The 26434-nt window shown below is 48.7% G+C and overlaps 1 protein-coding gene across 2 annotated transcripts in view; it reads left to right on the top strand.

Moving 5' to 3' along the window:
• Window positions 1–26434, top strand: part of LOC147097929 (serine/threonine-protein phosphatase 2A 55 kDa regulatory subunit B alpha isoform) — a 91749-nt gene that overhangs the window by 2623 nt on the left and 62692 nt on the right. The window contains exon 1 of one of the 2 annotated variants that reach the window (XM_085971005.1): window positions 13479–13524. The exons of the other annotated variant lie outside the window; for it this stretch is intronic. Coding sequence (XP_085827131.1) covers window positions 13494–13524 — 31 coding nt within the window. The 5' untranslated portion in view covers window positions 13479–13493. Of the gene's footprint in view, window positions 1–13478; window positions 13525–26434 lie in introns of those variants that run through there. 2 annotated transcript variants of the gene reach the window in all.

The following is a 26434-nucleotide window of genomic DNA, read 5'->3' as shown; positions in this document are numbered from 1 at the left end:
AATTTGCGCACCGCAAGCTCCCACGAACAGCAATGCGATAATAACCAGGTCATCTGTTTTAGTGAAGTTGATTGAGGGATAAGTATTGGTCAGGACACTGGGGATAACTCCCCTGCTCTTCGAAATAGTGCCATGGGATCTTTTACGTCCAGCTGAGAGAGCAGACGGGGCCTCGGTTTAACGTCTCATCCGAAAGACGGCCCCTCCGACAGTGTCGTGCTACCCACTGAGCCACGGCCGACACTGAAGAAAGGCCCCTTTGGCCCATTTGATCTCTTCCTTCCAGAATACCAACCCTACCACCTGCCCATTCCAGCATCCTGCTGTTTCTCAAATAGGTCACATGTTCTCACAGTAACAGTCTTTCCTAACAGCACGCTTAGCTGTCGATTACCGTCCGTAAAGCAACACTTTTTGGACAGCAGTGAGAGGCGCTGTGTACCAATGCACTATAGGGGGAAAAAACGTCCTATTACTGTCTGAAGCACGCTCGCCTCTCAGTCAGAAGGTTGTGGGTTCAATTTCCACTCCAGAGACTTGACACTCCAGTGCAGTGCTGAGGGAGCGCCGCACTGTCGGAGGTGCCGTCTTTCGGATGACACATTAAACTGCTCTCTCAGGTGGACGTAAAAGATCCCATGGCACTATTCGAAGAAGAGCTGGAGAGTTCTCCCCGGTGCCCTGGGCCAATATTTATCCCTCTATCAACATCACTAAATGGATTATTTGGTCATTATCACATTGCTGTTTGTGGGAGCTTGCTGTGTGCAAATTGGCTGCCGAGTTTCCTACATTACAACAGGGACTACACTTCAAAAAGTACTTCATTGGCTGTAAAGCGCTTTGGGAGGTCTGGTGGTCGTGAAAGGTGCTATATAAATGCAAGTCTTTTATTAAAACCCGTACATCTTGATGTTGTGCAGTGTTCTAATTCACCCTTTAAGCTGCCCCCACTAATAGCCACAGACCTGCACAGCCACCAGCACTCGAGGCTAGCATTACACAGCTTAAGATGATTTCCAGACTCCGTCCAAGTTTGTGCAAGAGGGTGAATCGACTGATGAGCAGTTCAGTTGAACCCAAGTACACAAATTTCACCCACTCGTCCTTATATTTTACTGAAATATTGGTGACCGTGTACAGCGCACAAAACAGGCAGCTGGAGGGAAGCCCCTTGGTCTTGTCTTTACAAGCCCTGCACTTTGATCTGTTACTGGGTGTGTTTATCCACTTATCTTGTAGGATAGTTTGTAATGAAACAATGTCGCTGTGTGATTTCACGCTGATATTTACGAGGTGATTGCATACTCGGCCAACAGGATTGTGCTGAAATATTAGTGCTTCAGTTATGCTGCATGTTCTCGCGTAGCAGTGTACAGTGTTTTGTGCTGCCCTGGTGCTAAACTAATCCGTCTCAGTCTGAGCACCAACTCTAAACTGGTGGTGTAAATCTCGACGCAGGGCCCAACCTGACTCTGGACTGAAACGGAGAGAGATTCCCTCAAAGTAAAAGCCCATGGGATCCAAGGGAAAGTGGCAAGTTGGATCCAAAATTGGTTCAGTGGCGGGAAGCAAAGGGTAATGGTCGACGGGCGTTTTTGTGACTGGACGGCTGTTTCCAGTGGGTTCTGCAGGGCTCAGTACTGGGCCCCCTGCTTTTTGTGATATGTATCAATGGTTTAGACTTCACTGTCAGGGACATGACTTAGAAGTTTGCAGATGATATGAAAATTGGCCATGTGGTTGATGGTGAGGATGCAAGCTGTAGACTGCAGAAAGATATCAATGTACTGGTCAGGTGGGCAGAAAAGTTGGGAGCGTGCGTGTACCCAGGCAGTGTACCGCTCTCTACCAGGCAGTGTACCGCTCTCTACCAGGCAGTGTACCGCTCTCTACCAGGCAGTGTACCGCTCTCTACCAGGCAAGACTGTTTGAACAAGGAAGCCAGGCAATGCGCGCTGCTTCCGTCTTGCTGAAACCCAAACTGTGGCCACCCATACCCTTGTATCGAAGTTAACAGTTCGACACTGGCAGAGAGCGCCCCTGAAAGGGGTAGCCATAACCGTGGCAACTGTTTGCACCTGAGTTTTTAAACTACAATATAACAAAAATATCTGTGATGGTCTATTGGGAAAATTCACTGCTTGGCGTGATAGTAAACATTCAGCCCAGACAGTTTCCACGTTCAGTCCTGGGCCTGTGCTAATTGGGTAGCTCTACTGGGATGCTGCGGATAACCTCACTGGCCCTGGATTGAGGAAGGGATATTTGGTCAGGGTTCCAGCTCCTGATCACTATTGAGTGACCTTTATTGGAAAGGGTTTGCTTGTGGTGTGGGTGTGTTGTGTTCTGAATGAGGGCGGGATTGAGCTCGGTTGTACTGCAATGCCTCCTGCAGTGGAATAACGTCCGACAGCTGCTGTCTAGGCTCACGAGAGGAACGGCCCCTTGGCTGTAGGCTCACGAGAGGAACGGCCCCTTGGCTGTAGGCTCACGAGAGGAACGGCCCCTTGGCTGTAGGCTCACGAGAGGAACGGCCCCTTGGCTGTAGGCTCACGAGAGGAACGGCCCCTTGGCTGTAGGCTCACAAGAGGAACGGCCCCTTGGCTGAGGTGCGGGAGGATAGGCAGCACCTCTGCAGCTGGACCCCAGAAAAAGTTGGGGCTTTCAGTATGGAAGATATTTGGAGAGGAAGGCTTTTTTTTTGTTAGTTAATCAAATAGAATTCTGGACACTTAAAATATTCAGGCTGCTTGCTGTACCACCTTTCACTTTCTGATGACTTTTCTGTCTGTTCCTGTTGACGTTAGAAGTGCCACTGGTGGCTGAAAGTTGGTGGTTAGCGTACCGTGCATGTGTTTGAGCGCACATGCAGATCGTGTCCTTCCCCATTCTGTACGTGGGAGTGCAACTACCTGCTCACACTGCTGTTAAAGGAATACCTGGTCGTGTGCTGCGTAGTACAGTATATATAATGCTATAATGGGCAAACTATACTCTACTAAGCAGCACAGAACTATAGTATTATAGTGTCTCGGGGGTAGCACTCTCGCCTCTGAGTCAGTAGGTTGTGGGTTCAGGACCCGCTCCAGAGACTTGAGCACAAAAATCCAGGCTGACCTGCCAGTGCAGTGCCATAGAGTCATACAGCACAGAAAGAGGCCCTTCAGCCCATCGTGTCTGCGCCGTCCATCAATCCCTGTCCAGTCTAATCCCATTTTCCAGCATTTGGTCCATAGCCTTGTATGCAATGGCATTTCAAGTGCTCATCCAAATGCTTCTTGAATGTTATGAGGGTTCCTGCCTCTACCACCCTTTTCAGGCAGTGAGTTCCAGATTCCAACCACCCTCTGGGTGAAAAAGTTCCTCCTCAAATCCCCTCTAAACCTCCTGCCCCTTACCTTGAATCTATGCCCCCTTGTTATTGACCCCCCTACTAAGGGTAGATAAAGAGGAACTTTTCCCCTATCTATGTCCCTCATCATTTTGTACACCTCAATCAGGTCCCCCCTCAGCCTTCTTTGCTCCAAGGAAAACAACCCCAGCCTGTTTAGTCTTTCTTCATAGCTGAGGCGCTCCATCCCAGGTAACATCCTGGTGAATCTTCTCTGCACCCTCTCCAAAGCAATCACATCCTTCCTATAGTGAGGCGACCAGAACTGCACACAGTACTCCAGCTGTGGCCTCACCAGCGTTTTGTACAGCTCCATCATAACCTCCCTGCTCTTATATTCTATGCCTCGGCTAATGAAGGCAAGTATCCCATATGCCTTTTTAACCACCTTATCTACCTGTTCCGCTGCCTTCAGGGATCTATGTACATGTACACCAAGGTCCCTCTGACCCGCTGTACTTCCTAGGGTCCTACCACTCATTGTGTATTCCCTTGCCTTATTTGTCCGTCCAAAATGCATCACCTCGCACTTTTCAGGGTTAAATTCCATTTGCCACTTTTCTGCCCATCTGACCAACCCGTTTATATCGTCCTGTCGCCAGAGGCTTTCCTCCTCGCAATTTACCACCCCACCAATTTTCGTGTCATCTGCGAACTTACTGATCATACCTTTTACATTCTCATCCAAATCATTTATGTAGATCACAAACAGCAAGGGACCCAGCACCGATCCCTGAGGTACCCCACTGGACACAGGCTTCCAGTCACAAAAGCAACCTTCGACCATCACCCTCTGCCTCCTGCCACTCAGCCAGTTTAGGATCCAACGCGCCAAGGCACCCTGGATCCCATGGGCTCTTACCTTCTTGACCAGTCTCCTATGCGGGACTTTGTCAAAAGCTTTACTGAAATCCATGTAAACCACATCCACAGCATTTCCCTCATCCACACACCTAGTCACCCCCTCGAAAAATTCAATCAGATTGGTCAGACATGATTTACCCTTGACAAAGCCATGCTGACTATCCCCGATTAATCCTTGCCTCTCCAAGTGGAGACTAATTTTGTCCCTCAGAATTTTTTCCAATAATTTCCCTACCACAGATGTTAGGCTCACCGGCCTGTAATTCCCTGGTTTATCCCTGCTACCCTTCTTGAATAATGGTACTACGTTAGCTGTTCTCCAGTCCTCTGGTACATCCCCTGTGGCCAGAGAGGTTCTGAAAATTTGTGTCCGAGCCCCTGCAATCTCCGAGGGAGTGCTGTTGGAGGGGCCGTCTTTCAGAGGAGACGTTAAACCGAGGCTCTGTCTGCTCTCTCAGGTGGACATAAAAGATCCCACGGCACTATTTCGAAGAAGTGCAGTGGAGTTATCCCCGGTGTCCTGGGGCCAATATTTATCCCTCAATCAACATCACTAAAACAGATGATCTGGTCATTATCACATTGCTGTTTGTGGGAGCTTGCTGTGCGCAAATTGGGTGCCGTGTTTCCTACATTACAACAGTGACTCCACTTCAAAAAGTACTTCATTGGCTGTAAAGCGCTTTGGGACGTCCTGAGGCGGTGAAAGATGCCATATAACTGCAAGTCTTTCTGTTTCTGTATTAGTGGAGTTTTACCTGCTTCCTTGTGATGGTGTGTGTGAGTGTACTGTGCTGGCTGGCGAAGGAATTGTTTACCCACTTGGTTACTCCCTCCACTTAATGTGCTATTAAAGTTTGTGGTGTGCAAAGGCTTCTGGCACAGAGGCTTGTGACAATTACTTGATGTACTGGATCGTCGAGGGCTTGACCAGGGTGACTGCGGTGAAAATAAATATAACTGTTGAGAATGTTTCTCTGGACTGCAGATTTCTGAATTGAGTCGGGGGCATGCTGTTTTAATAGGCCAAATGTGAGCATCGCGAGGTCCTTAACTGTAGCACAGCCCAACAGCATCTTGCTGGAATTGATCAAGGAGTTCTTTCAAGCCAACCTGCTGCTGTTTTTGGGAAGAATTTTGTGACTGGGTTCTTGTGGTTGTGTTAAGTGCTGGAGCTCTGCATTGATGGAAACTTGAAATTGAGGCTTGTAAAGATGGGCCTGGTCCTGGAGCCTGTGTTGTGTTACTAGGATTGCAATAAAGCAGTGTGTGTAATGTTGATACTTCATCGACTTGACGGACGAAATATGTCCAACAATACATTCTGACCGTCCAAACTTGGGTTCAGTGCGCAAGAGAGCATGTTGAGCTGTAGCACACTAGGGTGAAGTGCTGTTGGGTGCATGTCTCTTACTGGTGGTGGGACCAATTTGAGGGGATGAGTTCAGGGTGTTGCCCGAGAAATGTACTGCACCGCATGCAGTCACGTTGGCTAAAGTATAATCATTACCCAAGAGTGTGTGTACTATATAAGGCTAGTGACAACATTGCTTTGGAAGCCCATCTTAGCAAAGAGGGTGAAATAAGTGTCCCAGCTCCACTGTTTTTGTACCCAAGATGTTCTGTACAAGGATTCCCAATTTACTCTTGAGCGATTTATGGATACTTAGCTGTACTCTAAATCAACCGCGCGTTATAAACATTTTTGTTGAGTGATTGTTCTAAGGACAGCACCTGTCCAGCTCACCTGGTGAGCGTCGGTTCAACTGTAACCCTTCTTCCATGTGCATTGGTAAATAAGTGAAGAAAGAAGATTCACGCTACACGGGGGATTGACACGGGAGATGCTGAGAGGTTGTTTCCACCTGGCTGGAGATTCTCGAACTAGGGGGCATAGTCTCAGGATAAGGCCATGTAGGACTGAGATGAGGAGGAATTTCTTCACTCAGAGGGTTGTCAATCTTTGGCATTCTCTGTCCCAGAGGGGCTGTGGATGCTGAATCGTTGAGTATATTCTAGACCGAGATAGATAGATTTTTGGATACTAAAGGAATTAAGGGATATGGGAATAGGGCCGGAAGGTGGAGTTGAGGTTGAAGACCAGCCATGATCTTATTGAATGGCGGAGCAGGCTCGAGGAACCGTAAGGCCTACTTGTGCTCCTATATCTTATGTTCTACCAGATGGCTAAGTGCACTATGTAATGCTGCATAGACTAGGAAGGTCCCTGGTTCCGTCTGTGCTGAATTTATTGTTCCTAGCCAGGGCAGCAAGTTGGGGTGCTGAAGTTTGCATCAGCTCCCCTGAGCTAGGGAGGTATAAAACCTCTTTGTGTTCACGCGCCTGGTTGCTAACGTGGCTTTTGAGCGTGTGCGGATGTTGGTTCAGGACAGGATCGGTCTTGGCTGCTGTGGTTGCAATAGCTCGCTGCTACTCTCCACGGAGGCCCATGGCACAGAGGTCCATTGTCGCGTTTACTTGTCTATGTTAAGCTAACCTGGGACAGACTGGGTTTGGAGCCTTCTGCTCTGTACGGCTCAGTAGCAATGTTCCCTTCGATTTTTTATCGGGTGCGCGGCCTATTCAAAATACATTGCATGCATGGTTTTTCCTGTTTCAAAGCTGGTGAGGCGGCCGTGCAGCTTGAAGGAAACATTGCTCGGTAGCACACTGGACTTGGTGACCATCAGCCACTAAGCATTTGAGGGAGCCCAGAGTAATGGCTCAGGCTAACTTTCAGTTGGGGGATGCATCAATATTGGGAGGAGGGTCGGTGGGGGGGTGGTTCCACCACATACTTAAATTTAACTTTGGTGCTCTGCGCTCCACTCCATGATGTAAACTGGGCAGGTTCCATGGTGCTGAAAGGAAAATAGAAACACCTCTCTCTTAAATTCTTGTGTGCAATACAAAGGTATTAAACTTGGGCAGGACCCACAGCTTCTCCTACACGCTATTCCAGTATTTGAAATACCATCTGTGCCTGAAGAATGTATTTGCAAAAAACTAACTTGCGGTCAACTTCCTGGTAATGCTTAGTCAGGTGGGGGAAATATATCCATAATATGCTGTTCTGTTGCACAAGGCAAATAAGTAGCAGTTCCGTGCGTGAAGATTTTTCTCCTCCTCTCCCTCTGAAATGCTCATTCCTCCCTGGGGTGCGTTTCACAGGTGCAGGTGTTTTGCCGAGTGATCGTTTCTCTTTGTGGCAATTGCCGGGAGTGGGGCGACATCGCAACCAAATCTGACCCTGTCTTCATCTGATGTCCAACAAGGGGTCAATGCATAGTGATTAGGAGAGGGCCCCCTGGCTGCATTCACCTCCCCCCCCCCCCCCCCCCCCCCCAACCTCAGGTCAGAGACACTGAGGCCAATTGAGGTGCCCCTATCCACTGTACCAGCTGACTCTAGCCCAGGGATTGAATTATTGGATCTTCCCTGTGTGGTGGCTCAGGACTATGCCAGGCGACTGCATTGACTCATTGGGAGCTACGGCAGCATTTCTGATCTGGTTTCACCCGCCAGTGGTCCTGCTCCGTCAGTTTGGTATTGGGTAATGAGCACTTGCTTGTCAGATTGCAGAAAGTGCACTTGTCCTTTTATTGCGTACCGTTCCATCATTTTCAAAACCGCGGCCTGCGCTGAGGACCGAGTCCCGTGCTTCTGTGACTCCATTAGACACACGTGACTTTTTGCTTTCCTTTCTGGAGCTGGTATTCACTTTGTGGTGGGGAAACCTACTGTGTGGCATCGACAGGTGTGCCAGCCCTCCGAGCCAACCTTCTGCCTCACTGGGCAGCTGTAGAGCTGGATGTTTATCCATTGTTAACACTTTGCTTTTCTCTCTGTACCCAGGAAGCACAGCTTGGGGGAGGGGAGGGGAGGGAGAGGCTAAATTTAGGTCTCATAGTAAAATTGCAGGCTCCTCTTTTTTTCATAAAATGCTGGCCAGACAGCAGTGAGCATTCTGAATTGATTGAGACACCATCGGGTTTAGTGCTAGTGCGGGACTCAAACTACATCTAGACCAGACCAGGTCGGAGTGGCGCGTTCCTTTTCCCAACAATCCAGCAGCTTTCCTAGGCGTTTTGTTTCTGGCACGAGCTCGCAGTGGGCAGATTTATTGAAATCCGTCTCGCCGGTTGCTGTGGGTTGGATTTAAACTCGTGACCATTGGGTTGCATGCCACTAGGTTACTGTACCTGTTTACACTTTGGGTGTTACAACTGACCTCGGCAAACCAGCGGCAAAAAATAAACCCCCCCCCCCCCTCCCGAAAACTGACCATTCTCTACTTCATGTGACTTTATCAGCAGTGCTTGCTGCCCAGCTAGTCCTGAACCTTGGATTTAAGCGAAACTTGTCTACTCGAGAGGCCAAATTGTGACTCTTACTGGGGGGGAAATTTTTTTTTTAGCTGGAGATGAGCCACATCCTCCCGGAAAAGACCAGTTCAGGTAGTGTAGTGTAGACAAAGCGATGTCTCTGGACATGCTGTCTTGTCATGGGGACTGGCGTCTTGCTGGTTGCTGCAGAAAAGTTCAGTACGAGCCAGAGCCAGAGCGAGGGGCGAGCACCAGCTCCTGAAGGATGCCGGTTCCCTGCTGGTTGGGGTGAGACAGCCGAAGGCTGGCGGCGAGATCCCCTATGGTTGCTATCTATAGATGGAAAATATTCAACCGTTTCATCGGCAAGCTTTCAACTTCTTAACAGGGAAGCAAATTTTGCAGAATGGCTCGTGATTCATACGTCCGGGTACGTGCTAAAAACTGGGAGTGTTCAAAACACTCCTATCAAAGCTCTTTCTTGGGGGTCAGTCGGTGCTGCAGTGCACTGGGTTGCTTGTTCCCACACGGCAGCTTTCATGCTCCTGAGTTTTAATGCCAGATTGGAGTGTGTGCGCGAGGCAGTGCGCACACAAGCTGACATTTGTTCTGTGTGTGTGAAATTAGCCATACACCTGCCAGCCTGCTTGGGAGTTTGCTGTGTGTCAGCAGGCTTGCCCCTCAGTGCTATTGTGTCCTGCCGCAAGCGCGTTGAACTGGCTTGGTGCGTTTTAGCTGGTCGATGGGAGAGGTGGTTGTAGTTCTGGTATGGGGTTGGGAGAAGAGTGTGATAAAGTGGGTCCGCCATTGCCTGTGGCCATATGGAAACCTTTGTATTTGTATTTGAGTGATGTTGGCGGTCCAAGTCCTGTGCACAAGGACATGACCGCACTGGAGTCGAGTGAAGGCACCTGCTCACTTTGTTTGGACCGGTTTTGAATTGTTGGTATAAGGCCAGCTCTGTAGAGTCCAAGGCGAGGGAAGCTAACCAAGCTGTTGGAACCTGTTAATGTGGCGAGTACTTTAAGAACTAGGAGCTGGAGGAGGCCATATGGCCCTTCGAGCCTGCTCCGCCATTCAGTAAGATCACGGCTGATCTTCGACCTCAGCTCCATTTTCCTGCCCGATCCCCATATCCCTTGATTCCCAAAAATCTATCGATCTCGGCCTTGAATATACCCAATGACTCAGCCTCCACAGCTCTCTGGGGGAGAGAATTCCAAAGATTCACCACCCTCTGAGTGAAGAAATTTCTCCTCATCTCAGCCTTAAATGGCCGACCCCGTATCCTGAGACTGTGACCCCCTAGTTCTAGACTCTCCAGCCAGGGGGAAACAACCTTTCAGCATCTACCCTGTCAATCCCCCTCAGAATTTTATGTTTCAATGAGATCACCTCTCATTCTTCTAAACTCCAGAGAGTATCGGCCCAAATCTACTCAATCTCTCCTCACAGGACAACCCTCTCATCCCAGGGATCAATCTAGTGAACCTTTGTTGCACCGCCTCGAAGGCAAGTACAGTATGTCCTTTCTCGGATAAGGAGACCAAAACTGTGCACAGTGGACCAAAACTTTGAAAGTGCTTTCCTCATTCACTTACAATATTAGTCGAGGCCATGTAAAGTGGTGCTGTTAATCTCCCATGCTTCTCAAGATCAGAATTCCCCAAGTATTTTATCCTTCAGTTCATACAAAAGATAAAATATTAGAGGAAATCAGTGGTGCACCAAGTTGGTGTGAGCTGTGAAATAGGACTAAAGAAGACCACACAGCTGGGAGTAAAGCCTTCCTTGCACAATCATTCCAAACACATGCCGTGACCAGCTTTGCTGGTGGCTCATTTGTTAACCGTGGTGTGGCGTTGAGCCATGCGGACCAGCGAGGTCCCAGGTTCAGTTCCTGGGCTGAGCTCGCTGATCTGGGCCTGGGTGACTATTAGGAACGTGACCATTGGCCTTCATGTTCCTGGCTTTGGAAGGGGGAAAATCAGGTACGCTTCTTGCCCCTGATCACTGTCCAGTGATGCGTGTAAGGCTGTTAAAGGGGGGGAGAAACAACAACAACTTGCATTTATATAGCGCCTTTAACGTAGTAAAACGTCCCAAGGCGCTTAGCGGGAGTATTAAAAGACAAAAAATGTTGACATCGAGCCACGTAAGGAGATATTAGGGCAGGTGACCAAAAGCTTGGTCAAAGAGGTAGGTTTAAAGGAGGAAAGAGAGGTAGCGAGGCGGAGAGGTTTAGGCAGGGAATTCCAGAGCTTAGGGCCCAGGCAACAGAAGGCACGGCCACCAATGGCTGAGCGATTATAATCAGGGATCCTCAAGAGGGCAGAATTAGAGGAGCGCAGATATCTCGAAGACTTGCGTTTATATAGCGGCTTTCACGACCACCGGACGTCCCAAAGCGCTTTGCAGCCAACGAAGTACTTTTTGAAGTAGTCACTGTTGTAATGTGAGAAACGTGGCCACCAATTTACGCACAGCAAGCTCCCACAAACAACGATGTGATGATGACCAGATAATCTGTTATAGTGATGTTGGTTGAGGGATAAATATTGGCCCCAGGACATCAGGGATAACTCCCCTGCTCCTCTTAAAGATAGTGCCATGGGATGTTTTACATCCACCTGAGAGAGCAGACGGGGCCTTGGTTTAATGTCTTATCCAAAAGACAGCACCTCTGACAGTGCAGCACTCCCTCAGCACTGCCCTGGAGTGGGACTTGAACCCATAACCTTCTGACTCTGAGGCGAGGTGAGGATAGGATCTGATTGGACTGTGATGTCTTCCCATGTTAAATAACCCACTGACTCTTAGTCTTGGGCCGCCGGGGGACGTTTCACTGAGGTAAAGGAGCTATATAAATTCAAGTTGTTGCTTGGACTAAGTATCAGATGGCTGGTGGTGCCTTGCAATGATCCCGTGTCATCTGTGCTTAAATTAGAGGGAGAAACCGGGAAGAGAAAAAATAAACTGCAGGAATCAAGTAAATTGGAAAAGTGCAAATTAGTTTAATTTGGTCATAGGCAAAATCGGAAATGGCACTGAATTTGGTGAGCCAGATGGAATGAAATGCATGTTCCTAACCCCACCGTAGTAGTTTATCAGCTGCTTGCTGAAGTAAAATTGACCAAATGTCAGGCTGTTTTGATGTTGATAATGCAGACTGCCATTCCGCTGTATCGTCCCTTTGTTTCGGGTTGCCCTGGTTTGAAGTCTGCTTTGATGACTGCAGCATCGCGCTGAGTTGATTGCAGTATCAGTAGTACTGACGCAGAAGTGTGAGTGTGGCTTCAGTTCGTGTTGTTCCAGGTCATCGGCAGTATTTGGCATTACAATCCCCATGAGAAGCTCATGATCTTACTCCCCTGCGAGGCTTCACTTGGTTATAGGATGAGGCCGCAGAGCCCAAGTCTAGTTCTCTGATTGTGTTAGCTGATTGTGGGACAGCAATTGAGGTGATAATCGGCCTCTAGGCTGAGCAGGAGAAAAATTAACCAGGTTTACTCCCACCAGTGATCCCCTGCTTGTGGGTGAGAAGAAGAATGGGTTCAGCTGTGTTGCTGAAAAGCCTGTTGGCACACAGAGTACTGCTAATTGGCCATTATCACTCGCCCTGCATTCAGTACCTCAGTACCGTTTGCTGCCCCATGTTTTGCTTTTTCGGTGTTTGCAGTGTTTTCGCTAGCATTTCAGCAAGGTGTAACCATGGGCACGAGCAATCCTCCTCCTGTGTCCACTGGAACTGTGAAATGCACATTAGCAGTGTAACTACAGATTTTGTTCGACCGAACCTGTGTTGTATCTGGGCTGTAGAGAGCCTCTTGAGCTGTGTAATCGGATGAAGTACTGGTGGTGGGAGTGATTTGAAGTTACGAATTAAATGCATCCCGCAACCCAAGAGCATATTTTCTCGCGAGTGCCATATTAAACAAGTCAATAACGGCATACTCTCTTGGTGCAGTCATCCATAAAATGGATAGTTTTTTTTGATCTCTGGATGTGGCGGTTTTAGCAAGGCCATGTTTATTCCCTGACTCCAGTTCCCTTGATGATGCACTGCCTTGATGATGCTCCAATAATGGTGTTGGGAGATTCCCGGATTTTGACTTGGCGGTGATGAACTAACGGCAGTATGCGCCCAAGTGATGATGGTGTGTGTAACTTTGAGCTGATGGTGTTCCGTGATCTTGTTGCTTTCTTCCTCCTTGGTGGTAGAGGTCATGGGGCTGGGAAATGCAGTTGAAATAAGTTTGAGTTGCTGCAATGCAGCCTGTGGCTTGTACATAAAGCAGTTGCAGTGCCCCAGCAGTGGATGTTGAGTCTAGTGGCGGGGCGCTGATTAAGTGGGCTGATCTGTCCTGGATGGTTGGCGCAGATTTTGATGCTGGCGAGTTTTTGCTGTGTGGAGTTTGCAGGGTCTTTTCCCTTTGGATAAGTTAGCTCTGGTGATTCCTCTTCCTCGGTGATTAAATATGCAAGTTATGAATGGTGCTCTGGATGGGATAAAAGGGCTTTTCTTGCCCGACGTTTAATTTTGAGTATGCACTTTATACAAGTCAAAACCTGTTAGGAATTTTCTTTTAAGTTTAGCACGTCAAGTGTGCGTGAAATACAAAAGTGACAGTTTTAAAGAATGTTGCTGGGCTTGGGTGTGACCACGTCAGGTTTTCTGGTTGGGAGTAGAAATTACTCAAATTCCAAGGACCATAGACGAAAGAAAATGATTTGCTGAGAAAGCGCTTGTGTTTGTAGCTAAGGTTAGTCAGCGTTTATCTGAAGTGGCAGTATAACACCATGATATTTTCTTCATTAGCGACTGGATCATCTGGATTAATACAGCTAATAATTCCTGTTGTGGCTTCGGGGAGGGGGGTGGAGAAACGACGCGCACACTGACTCCTAAAATGAAAATGTGGCTTGAAGACCAAATGACAGGTTGGTGTTGACTGTTTTATTTCTTCACTGAGGGTTGTGAATCTTTGGAATTCTCTGCCCCAGAGGGCTGTGGATGCTCAGTCGTTGAGTATATTCAAGACAGAGATCGCTAGATTCTTGGGTACTAAGGGAATCACTGGCTATGGAGATAGGGCAGGAAAGTGGAGTTGAGGTCGAAGATCAGCCATGATCTTATTGAATGGCGGGGCAGGTTCAAGTGGCTGTATGGCCGACTCCTGCTCCTAATTCTTATATTCTTAGGTAATCGTGTGTGGGACCTGGGTTTGAATACAGTCCAGAGTAACTCTCCGGATACAAGTCAGTTCTCTAGTGCACTGTAAGGGTCCTGAGGTGAAACGAGCTGGGTTCATAACCGCACTAATTCAGTTGAGTGTCTCGCTCAAGACTTCGAGGATGGCGAGTGGAAAACGGAGCGATTCACATTTTAGTTGCGTTAGTGTTTTGTGAGCAAGAGAAGATGCAACTTTGCTCTGCATCCATCTACCTTTTAAAGTGTCCAGCTTTAGTGGTTTCTTTCCCATGGGAAATGTTTAGTTTGAAATCTTGTATATGAGGAGTGTCTTGCGCTACGCTCCCTGTAAAAGCATTCTGAACAATCTAGTGGACCTTTTTTTTTTCTATTTCTGAGACTTAAGACAGGAAACCAGAGTTTGCCACAAGAAACACAAGCACTGTATTGACACTTATTGTGTCAAATGGCCAGGGAATGGGCATTGTTCCAGGGGCTTTCTTCCCTTGAACAATGAGGCTGAATTATTCCGAACAGGAAAAGCAAACAGTATTTTCCTGTTGCTCGAGGCTCCCGGAAGCTGTGTGTGGAGAGCATATTGTTTGCCAGCCGTGTTCGATGGGATGCGATGCTCTTGTGCTGTTCTGGCTGCTCAGGTGCTGGCACCTATCAGCATTGCCTAAATTTACATTGAGTCGTGGCGATGGATGTCCAAAGGCTAGTTGACCGCAGAGGGCATCACAGCGCCCTGTTGGTCGTTGCCCCACTCAATATCTGCACATAAGCACTTGCCAGCAGGATCACCAAACAGCAGTTGGTGGTGGCAACTTTGGCTGCATTTGGTCCTCTCCTACTCCCGTCCCTGTGAGAGCTCAAGACTGGGCAGCTGAGACCAGCAAAATGGTTCTTAACTTCGGCTAAAATAACGTTTTAAGATTACTGTTAGACAGTGCTAGCTTGTAAGTCAAATTAATTGGGGAGGATTGGAGGATGGAGGCAGAGATGTACAGGAAACTCTCGTTTAAACGGCACCTAAATATCTGGAATTCTCTATTAACCGGCAAAATTCATACTCCGAAAACAACACCTCAATAACCGGCAATGTTGCCGAGTCCGAGTCTCCCGCGGTGGCCGAGTTAGTCAGTGGGGGTAGTTCTCCAAACTGCCACTACTCGGCTTCTTGGCGCTGTTGGAAGTCGGAACACCTCAATAACAGGAGTCCGACTCTCCCGCGGTGTAGGTGAGTACCCAATTACTGTATACGGCACATTTCTTGATTTTTAAATTTTTGTTAAAAATAGCCTCGGTAGATAATCCTCTCTCATCCGGAATTTTTAATCAACCGGCACCGGCACCATCCCGGTCCCGTCGGTGCCGGATACTAAAGAGTTTCCTGTATGTGGTTTAATTTACAAACGCCATGCTTTTCAGTAGGTTCAAATGTGCCATTGTTGTTGAAGCTTTTTTTCAAACATTGATTGAGTCGTTCTCACTGAGGCGTATACATTGTTAGAAAACTTGTCTGGCTCGCCTGTCCTCTGGCTCTGAATATACAAGCCAAATATGACGACTACATTTTCAAGGCGCTGCACTTTGCTGGGTTTTCTTATGGCTCCCAGTCTGACAACGCCTTGATTTATATAAAAAAAAAATACTCATTCTTGTTTTCAAATCCCTCCATGGCCTCGCCCCTCCCTATCTCTGTAAGCTCCTCCAGCCCTACAACCCTCCGAGATCTCTGCACTCCTCCAATTCTGGCCTCTTGCGCATCCTCGATTTTCGCCGCTCCGCCATTGGCGGCCGTGCCTTCAGCTGCCGTGGCCCTGATCTCTGGAATTCCCTCCCTAAACCTTTCCGTCTCTCTCCCCTCCTTGAAGACATTTCTCTGATTACCTTTCGGTCACCTGCCCTAATATCTGCTTATGTGGTTTGGTGTCAAATTTTGTTTGGTAACGCTCTTGTGAAGCGCCTTGGGACATTTTACTACATTAAAGGTGCTATATAAATGTAAGTTCTTATCTGGTGAGAATGGCCTTGGTGCACAGCTCTTCCCCTTTTATACATTCAGTGGTTGCTGGGCTCCCCTGTGTATATGATAAAGGGTGTGTGGTGGATAAAAGCTAGCTGACAAGGCAGCAACATGTTCAATGGGTATAGATGGCCTCATAAACTGCGCAAGAGAAGGTCCAGAAGTTGGTTTGTCATCCAAAGCTCTCTCCGGGATTTCGACCTTCAATTCAGAGACGTTTAATCTGTACGGTTATATGAATCTGCTGTCAGGGTAACGAGAAGCTGAGGAAATTATAATATACTTTTTGAAGTAGGCGTTGATAAATTACACTTGCGACTCTATACTTACCAAGCTTTTGTTCAAGGAGATTTTTCAAATGATCTATTATGTATTCCTAGTAAGCTTGGCAAATGACACGTTTGTTTTGGAAAATCTATTTTTTGCTAGACAGTCGTCATTCTCAGCACTCCAGGAAACTTGGAATTCGCTGTTTAAGCTGAGGGTCAGAAATCCCACTTGCCCATCAGAAGTTAGTGGTCTAGCTGGGACAGGGGAAATGTACTTGAGGTATCTTTTCATTTGAATGGCTAAGAGCTAGAAATAAATTAGTTGAAAGCATCTTAAAATGCTTTTTTCCCAGTTCCTCTGATTTTCTGCACCCTTCAGTCCTGAAAGCTCTGAGGTGATGCCCCTTCTGATACCCAAATTGCCATTCTTTGGGAGCTTTTTTTATTTGTTCACGGGATGTGGGCGTCGCCGGCAAGGCCAGCATTTATTGCCCATCCCTAGTTGCCCCTTGAGAAGGTGGTGGTGAGCCACCGCCTTGAACCGCTGCAGTCCGTGTGGTGAAGGTACTCCCACAGTGCTGTTAGGGAGGGAGTTCCAGGATTTTGACCCAGCGACAATGAAGGAACAGCGATATATTTCTCAGTCAGGATGGTGTGCGACTGCGAGGGGAACTTTAGGTGGTGGTCCCATGCGCCTGCTGCCCTTGTCCTTTTAGGTGGTAGAGGTACCGAGTTTGGGAGGTGCTGCCAAAGAAGCCTTGGCGAGTTGCTGCAGTGCATCTTGTAGATGGTACACACTGCAGCCATGATGCGCCGGTGGTGGAGGGAGTGAATGTTTAAGGTGGTGGATGGGGTGCCAATCAAGCGGGCTGCTTTGTCCTGGATGGTGTCGAGCTTCTTGAGTGTTGTTGGAGCTGCACTCATCCAGGCAAGTGGAGAGTATTCCATCACACTCCTGACTTGTGCCTTGTAGATGGTAGAAAGGCTTTGGGGAGTCAGGAGGTGAGTCACTCGCTGCAGAATACCCAGTCTCTGCAAATCAGGTGTCTATCTATTCAACTGTTATGGGCACTACCAGTAAGCTCATTGCTGTCCTGTTGTGGCATTTATGCTTGTCCTTCGAGCTGGATGCGCGAGGCAGCGATGAAGAATGGGAGCCCTGGCTGGTGGTTTTCCCCCACCTTCCCTCATACAGTATTGTTAGTGTTCAGACTGTCACTCCAGCTGAGCTTGACTGACTGCCCAGACCAGGGACCTCCCTGGTATGCATGGCTTGGTGCCACACTGTGCTTAGGCACTGAGCCATCATGGGTATGTGTTGACAGCATTGGTAGGGAAGGAGGAAAGCAAAGGGTTGCAGGAGCAGAGGGCACCGCAGCTGAGGCTGATCCTCTTTCCATCCCGTTTCTCTCTTCTAACACCCCCCCCCCCACTGAGCCACGGCTAACTGTAGCACTCCTTTTGCTGTCCTGCTGAGATCAGTCCTCCCCTTCTTAGGCAGTCCTTCGGAACCGAGGATGACTTGCTTCCACATTAAAAATGAGTTCTCAGGTGACTGATGAGTCCAATGCGGGACCTACAGTCTCTGTCACAGGCGGGGCAGACGGTGGTTGAAGGGGTGGGTGGGTGGGGTGCTTGGGTTGACGTGCACTCCTTGCGCTGCCTGCGCTTGGCTTCCGCTTGCTCCCGGCGAAGATTAGTCCTGCTGAGATTAGTGCAGAATGGAGATCTGACCTGTAATTGAGTTGCACTTCTCAATGGATCCCTCTGAGGAACTGCAAAACCTTTCTTCAGCTGAGGGGCGCTTGTTTCACCAGTTGAATTTCCTGCTGCATGTGGCAAAACGCAGTCCACAAATCCTTCAACAAATAGCCTTCCAAGTTGGTTCCCAAAATAGAAGCTGGACTTTTTAATCTAACTAAGTGGTGAGTATTAACAAAATCTCACTTGAAAGAATAATTGACCTCAACTGAATTTTGGCCCGTGCAGCTGTGTAGAGACTGACTCTGAAGGCTTGTGCTGTGTCCATACCACCCAGCGACCAGCAAGAACGATCGCATCAAGTTCAAAATCATGAAGGGTTTTGATAGAGTAACTAAGGAGGAACTGGTTCCAGTGGCTGAAGGGTCAGTAACCAGAGGGCACAGATTTAAGGTGATTGGCAAAAGAACCAGAGGCGACAGGGGGGGGGGGGGGAATTACACACTGACTTGTTGTGATCTGGAATTCACGGCCTGAAGGGGCGGTGGAAGCAGATTCAATAATAACATTCAAAAGGGAATTGGATAAACACTTGAAGGGGAAAATTCACAGGGCTATGGGGAAAGAGCAGGAGAGTAGGACTAATTGGATAGATCTACCAAAGAGCCAGCACGGGTACGATGGGCCGAATGCCTGCCTCCTGTGCTGTATCATTCTATGCCACATTACTTCCAGAGTAAGGTGACTGAATTGCCAACATTGTTGGAGCAGCCTGCGGTGTTGGACGCTGATTCTTGTGTGCGATGCTCCAGCTGCTGCGTTCATGAGTTGAGCTGTAAAGCAGTGGAGGGGACAGCTACATGGAGCGAGGGTCACTCTCATTACCCAGCCTCATAGTCACAGTGATGGAGGTGTGGCAATAGAATGCTGAGATCAGGAATGACATAGAATAGAAATAGGCCATTCAGCCCAACTAGTCTCTGCTGGGTTTTATACTCCATGAGTCTCCTCCCATTCCATCGACCTTATCGCGGCCTTCCACCCTATCTTCCTCGTACCCTTTCTCTCATACTTGTTTAGGAAAGTGAGCTTCATTCTCTCAAATGCATAGTTTTTATTATATTAATAATGCTGTACACCGACATCCAATGTGAATCTGATGTTTATCCATCTCATCAGACACCTGACTTGATGACAGTCCTGACCTAGCGTCTCTCACGGGGCCTGACACTTTCTGTTCTGTATGTTGGATGTAGAAAGCAGCAGCTGAATAGTGGGGTTTAGTTTATAGTATAAGGTGGAGGTTCGCAGCCTGGTTAGCTTGGGCAGTCAGCACAGAACTTGACACCGTTACAAATTCCCCCCAGTTTAAATGGGATTAGAGAAATGTCCAGGCTGTTCTCCTTCATGTTCAGAGCTCCAAGGGAATTGGTGAAATCCAAAACTAAGCTGGATGGATGAAGGGGAAGTGGCTGCAGGGATAGAGAGGGCCCCAGCACTGAACTGTCACCCACAACCCTGGAGGACAGTCAGCCTCAAAGCTGACCTCCTTGACTACAGCCTCATACAGTTGGTGGTGAGTAACCATGGTATTTGGCACTAGGCTTACACATACGCGACTTCAAGATCACAGAATCACAGAAATAATCACAGAAACCCCACAGTGCAGATAGAGGCCATTTCGGCCCATCGAGCCTGCACCGACACATATCCCACCCGATCCCCGTAACCCCACGTATTTAATCCCCCTAACACTAAGGGTCAATTTATCATAGCCAATCATCCTAACCCGCACATCTTTGGACTGTGGGAAGAAATCGGAGCACCCGGAGGAAACCCACGCAAACACGGGGAGAATGTGCAAACTCCACACAGACAGTCACCCGAGGCTGGATTCGAACTCAGGTCCCTGGCGCTGTGAGGCAACAGTGCTAACCACTATGCCACCATGCTGCCCTGGCATGAAGCAGGCTCATTTGTGTAGGTTCTTCTACCATGCTTAAACTCCCATCATATCGCCGGTGAGGAACCTTGGAGACTTGGGATGATAGCTGCTGGAGCCTGGGCATAAGAAGAAATGCTCGTCTTCAGTGGCAGTCTCTGCAGTGATTGAGTTGTAGAGACGCAAGCTGTTGAAGCTCCGCAGTAGGATAAGATGTGCATCCGTGCTCTGGTCAGCAGGATTCTGATCATGCATTCTTGTACTTAATGGCACTTCCTGCTGCTTGTGAGGAGCTCCCTGGTAACTGCTGTCCAGCTGCCGAGGGCTCAGACTCACGTTTGTCAGATGTGCACTGATCAGGCAGGATCTCGTTGGGGCTGCAGTGGCTCCGAGATGAAACGTGACAATGGGACCTCCTGCATCAAGTCAGCCTCCCAGTAGATTCTGTAATCTGATACCTGAACCAGGCAGCTCCACATATTCCAGCGGGCCTGGCTCACTAATGGTGCATGAAGGGGTAGACCTGCCACTAGGGACTGGGATCTTCCCACTCATTTCCACCGACCCTGTAGTCTAATGCCCCAACTGGTAGGGTGGCTGTAACTGGCCGTGCAATAGTGAACTTTCCAGTGTTCTGTACTGACAAATACGCTAGTTAAACTTCGGCAGTCCCTCTATATACACACACTGGGCACTTTCTAAGCCTTGTCTCTACCAAACTGCCCCATAGCTCGCTGGACTTGATAAATGGGATGTGTCTGTATAGGAAAATGTATCCATATTGGGCAAACAGAAACCCAACCAGAGTTTGTAGACGTCCAAGTGGTTTTAGTTGGAGACGCTTAAGCTTGGCAATGGATTTCCGTGTGTGTCAAACACCCAGATCAGTAAAATAAAACAGGATTATACATTAGAAGAATTTCCCCCTTCCCAATGTTCCAGCATAAGTAGACAATTTCTAGCCAATTGATGCCTTTTAAAAAGGTACCTGTTGAGAAAGTGGATTGGAGATAATAGAGGTTTGAGTAGATCTGTTTGGAACACAGTGGTTGGGGAATAGAAATCTTGGGGAGAGGGGAGGAGGTGGTGGAGCCCGCAGTGGGGGAGGGGGTTGTGGAGCCCGCAGGGGGTGGGGGGTGGGGGAGGGGGTTGTGGAGCCCGCGGGGGGGGTGGTGGGGGAGGGGGGTTGTGGAGCCCGCGGGGTGGTGGTGGGGGAGGGGGTTGTGGAGCCCGCGGGGTGGTGGTGGGGGAGGGGGTTGTGGAGCCCGCGGGGGGGGGGGGTGGGGGAGGGGGTTGTGGAGCCCGCGGGGTGGTGGTGGGGGAGGGGGTTGTGGAGCCTGCAGGGGGGTGGTGGGGGAGGGGGTTGTGGAGCCCGCAGTGGGGGGAGGGGGTTGTGGAGCCCGCGGTGGGGGGAGGGGGTTGTGGAGCCCGCGGTGGGGGGAGGGGGTTGTGGAGCCCGCGGTGGGGGGAGGGGGTTGTGGAGCCCGCGGTGGGGGGAGGGGAGCCCGCGGAGGGGGGTGGAGCCCGCGGGGGGAGGGGGTTGCGGAGCCCGCGGGGGGGAAGTTGCGGAGCCCTCGGTGGGGGAGGCTGCGGAGCCCGCGGGGGGGGGGAATGGAGTCCGATGGTCGCGCATAGACTGGAAGGAGGGAACTGATGGGCTGAGTGGCTGTTTCTCATTCCAAGCTTGATGAGTTTTTTAAATGGTGTAGCACATTGTATAAAACATCCAATCTCCGCAAAGCGGAAAGAGGAGAATCTGTTTGAGCAATGCTGTTTCATACTCTGGTTTTCTTTTTGTGAGGTCTGTGACGGTTGGGAGTCCAGCCAGAGCCAGAAAATCAGAAGCCGGGCGAGAGTGAGAGGGGCTGGTAACAGGATCTCACATTGCTGTCATGTTAGTGTGAAAACTGGCTTGCCCTTGATCTTTATTTTTAAGCATTCAAAGACTAATGTCAAATAAATCAGCTTGTGTCTGGTGCAGTCGTGGTGATAACCGGTTGGTGCTGTTCTCGGTTGGAGGTGACAGCTCTGCTGCATTCTGTTTCGAGATAAACAATGAAATCATTTGGGTCAAGATGGTTCATGATGCCGGATTCTTTATGGACAGAAGAGTGCATTTTCTGGAACTGAAGTCTGCCAGCGTAACCTTGTCCTCTGGTGTACTTATTTTTATAGGTGGGTGGGGAAATAATACAATATGGTAACGACTATTTATTTGTTGGACTGCTGTGGGCACGATAATGCTCTGCGTATGATAAAACTCTGGATTTCTGGATACCAGGGTATGCTTGAATTTGAAGCAACCGCTTGGTTAATGACCCCATTCTGACCCGGTTTCCTAAAGATATGAAATTCCTATGTTCTCCCTGCCCCCCCTCCACCTATAACTCAAACTGAGTTGTTGAGTTTGGGGAAAAATGAATGATTTGGGAGCTGCACTGATGACTTTGGTAAAGGCAGTGAGTAACTGAGCTATCCAGAGGTCCCGGGTTTGATTCCTAGCCTAGCGCTCGATTACTCTGGAGTGAGATCAAGGTGCGACAAGTGGCTCGAGTGTCCTCTCTTCCTTGAACTTGGGCGGGAATGATTGGGAAAGTTGCGTGCTCCCAATTGCTATCCAGTGACTCCTGCTGGAGAATGCAGGTCTGTACTTTGGGTGAGGACATGCTGTGATACCCTCTGCCAGCACACAATGTCGAGGGAACACACGAAGAATGGCCATGAGAGCAGTATTGGAGGATCGTGGAACCAAACCCCAGTGAAGAGTCTCCTTTAGGACGAGAAGTGGGTGAAATTTGGCAAGGGTAGAACCTGCGGCTTTTGACTGGTTGCAGTGTCGGAGAAAGAGTGATCACTCGCTGTTTCAGCATTCGTATGTGGCCGCATCAAGTGCTCAAATAGGCCAAGATGAATGTTTGTCTTTTCCACACTCGCCATTTTGTTTTGGAACTCTGAGATTCTGCTTTATTGCCGGTGGTGCTACTTGAATGTGTCTCTCCTCTCCATAAGATTCCATGGGGAAATGGAGCGGTCAAAGCACTGGCGGGGATCCTAGGACCAACCCAAGAAATGGACACATACTGCTGGTAAAGACTAGAACCAGATCAGATGACTCTCCTCGAAACACACACTGGGGCAATCGAAGGATATGTAGTGTTCGCAGGTCAATGAGGGTGCTGAAGAGCATCCACGTGTTATGACAGCACAACGGAATACAGTCCCTGCTGCTTACAGCGGGTGCGTTGGTGCGAACACTGTCTGCCCACTCAACATGTTGGGAGTTTAAAGGAGTAGCGCTATTACTATTGGACAAGATTGTAGCAAATCACTATTGAATAAACTAAGACTGTGCAATGAAACTCGCTTTATTTAAACCACACCTTCTAAAAAGTGAAATACATATGTTAAAAAATATTAGAAATTAAAATGATTAGTACTCCATTAAAAATGATAGAATTGAATAAAGGTTTACACCACAACAGCCCTACTTTGCCAAAGAACTCTGGAGTCCGTCTAAAATCTTTGGCAATATGGACACCAAACTGTCCATCTTTTGGAGGGCCTCCCAATCTGGTTTTGTATCGGGATGCTGCTTCCTAGCAGGCCGCAGTGAGAGAGCCGCAGAGTGAGCATCGATTGTCGATACCATAATCTCTTCACTGTCCAGGTCCTGTTCCGGTTCGCCCTCCTCTTCATTCTGGGCTCACGTCGGAGCCTCCGCCTCTCCTGTGTCATCGATGCCAGTTTCAGGCGGAGCGCCGTGGTCACCAAGGTGATACGGCCGAGCGAATGCTTCCTCCTGACATCCCGTCTGCTGCTGTGACTGTCTTCATTTCTGCCCCAATTTAGTCAGCGTGTGTCCCGCCGCCATTCAAAGGTACTTGGACCGTAATGAGGTGCTGCAGGAAACTTTGTGCTGTCTGGCACCGACGGGACCGAGCTGTTTCCGTCCCATCAAAACTGCCGGACAAACCAGCGCTAATGTTGAAACATACGGAGATTTTGAGCTCCATATCTGGCAACAAACCTTGTTGCTTAGCAACAGCTTCTAAACAGTCGGCCGTACCTTGCAAGCATCTCTGTAGCTTAGCAACAGCTTCAGCGAGACCTTGCAGAGCTTGACTGTTGAGAAAAAAGCAACGAAAAGAAAAAAAACCTAATGAAACAGCTCCTGATTTTTGCCGGTGGCTCGAGCATTCCGGACAGTTAACCTCCGGATAATACAAAGTTTCCTGTATTTACTCATTGAGCATGTTTGTTATGCAGTCAGTGCTGAGCAGTGCAAGCTGTAACCCGACACCAGTTCGAGGTGGAATTGCCCCGTAACGAGGTGTGATCTACTGAGGAAACAGCTACTGCTGCCCGAAATATACGGCGCATTTAACACACTGTGTGCGGCAACTTTGTAATTGACTATAATGGAAATGGTTAGTGCTTTTTGGACAATTACTGATTTAAATGTGGGTGGTTGAAGTGGTGGGGTCTGCATTATGAAGCAGCAGTACTCTGGTATAATTCAGAGCCAATACTCCGTCCACCTGTGAGTTTAAATCTGCATTTATCGAGATGACAGATGAATACTTTGCACCAGGGCTATGGGTTTGCTTCTTGGATTTTAATTGCCGCGGAGAGAAATCTGCCCACCCCATATTTCTGGTGTAAGAAATAGCTGGGATTCTCGGTAGTTTGGTATTTAGGACCTGTGCCATGGTTTGGACCGGCCGTAAGTTTTTCCAGTAAGAGATTTTTTGCCCCAATTGGTCATTCTGAAATCAGAATGTGGAGAGGCTTGTGACCATTTGCTGCACAAGTTTCCCAACGGCTGAGCTGACTGCTGTTCCAAAACCCCTCTCGGGAGGCGTTTCCTGGAAGAAAGAAAGCCTTGCATTTCTATAGCGCCTTTCACTGCTGCAGGACGCCCCAAAGCGTTTACAGCCATTGAAGTACTTTTGAAGTGTAGTCACTGTTGTAACAGAAACATAGAAGATAGGAGCAGGAGTAGGCCATTCGGCCCCTCGAGCCTGCTCCGCCATTCAACGAGATCATGGCTGATCATCCAAATTCAGTACCCTGTCCCTGCCTTCTCCCCATATCCCTTGATCCCTTTAACCTCAACAAATATATCCAACTCCTTCTTGAATATAGTTAATGAATTGGCCTCAACTGCCTTCTGTGGTAGAGAATTCCACAGGTTCACCACTCTCTGGGTGAAGAAATTCCTCCTCATCTCTGTCCTAAATGGCTTACCCCTTATCCTTGGACTGTGACCCCTGGTTCTGGACTCCCCCGCCATCGGGAGCATCCTTCCTGCATCTAGTCTGTCTAGTCCTGTTAGAATTTTATAAGTTTCAATGAGATCCCCTCTCATTCTTCTAAACTCCAGCGAGTATAAGCCTAATCGACCCAATCTCTCCTCATACGTCATTCCTGCCATCCCAGGTATCAGTCTGGTGAATCTTCGTTGCACTCTCTCCATGGTAACGTTGGAAACGCGGCAGTCAATTGACACACAGCAAGATCCCACAAACAGCACTGTGATGATGACCAAATCATCTGTTTTAGGTGTTGATTGAGGGATAAATATTGGCCAGGACACTAGGGAGAACTCCCCTGCTCCTCTTCGAAATAGTGTCGCGGGATCTTTTCCGTCCACCTGAGAGAGCAGACTCATCCGAAAGACGGCACCTCTGACCGTGCAGCACTGGAGTGTCAGCCTAGCTTTTTGTGCTCGAGTGTCATGGAGTGGGCCTTGAACCCACGACCTTCTGACTCGGGCGAGAGTGCTGCCCACTGAGCCACGGCTGACATGGTGGGGTCACCCACCACTCACAGTGCTGAAGATAAATAGCCGCGCAAGTTTCCCAACGCCATGAGCGACGCTTGAGTTGGGTTTTGCCGCCGGTTGGCTGACCGCTCAGCCCGCTTTTACAGGTGAGCAGGGTGGTTGTGACAGCAGCACTCTGCACCAGACCTTGCCCCACTGATCGATAACTGCGCGTGTTCGAGATTTGTACGTCCACGTTTGCTTTAAACTGATTGCTGCGTGAATCCCGCACAAGTGCAGTCACCTGCCATTGCATCCATATCACACTGTCATTTGGCAGCAAGGGGTCCTGATTAAAGTTCAAGCTTTTATATTAATGTGGTAATGGAAGCAGTTCTATAACATAAATGGGATATGAGGCTCAAACCCCATTGGAACCAACTTGGATCTGCAGGTTCCACCTCATGCTATGTAGGTCCTGCTCTCTATAGTATAACAGGGCTCTAAAATACAAATGAATTTAATAGCACTGGGTTCAAGCTGCAGTAGTTTGGAAGCTCAACCTTCACTCTTTCCCCCAAGATGCTGCTTTGTACTGAGGTGCTGGTTTCCTCCAGGGCATCTTTGCGACTGTAGTCGTTATGTACGAGCCTAGATGCCAAGTGCAGGTGGTCACCGCTCATAAGCAAAGGAAAGGACACTGCTGTGAAGCTTCAATCTGCCAGAGTGGTCCCTCACCTAGGGGTGCTTGGCGATACTGGTGACAAAAATTGGTTGTCTCAGACCCTAGCACACCCATATTGGTAAAGAAAATTCAAGTTGAATATTGCCGTGCTCTCTCCCAATAACTGAGTTGGTAAAGGCAATGAGTGATTGAGCTGTGCAGAGTCGAAAGTCCCTGTTGTGATTCCCAGTTTGTGCAGAGTTGGTGGCCGTCGCTGTGAGAAGTAGTTGA

This window comes from Somniosus microcephalus, chromosome 30 (assembly GCF_052327205.1).
Source record: "Somniosus microcephalus isolate GS21.2 chromosome 30, FLI_Smic_1.0, whole genome shotgun sequence".
Classification (NCBI taxonomy): domain Eukaryota; kingdom Metazoa; phylum Chordata; class Chondrichthyes; order Squaliformes; family Somniosidae; genus Somniosus; species Somniosus microcephalus.
Note: the sequence above shows the minus strand (reverse complement) of the source record. Positions and strands in the feature narration are given on the sequence as shown.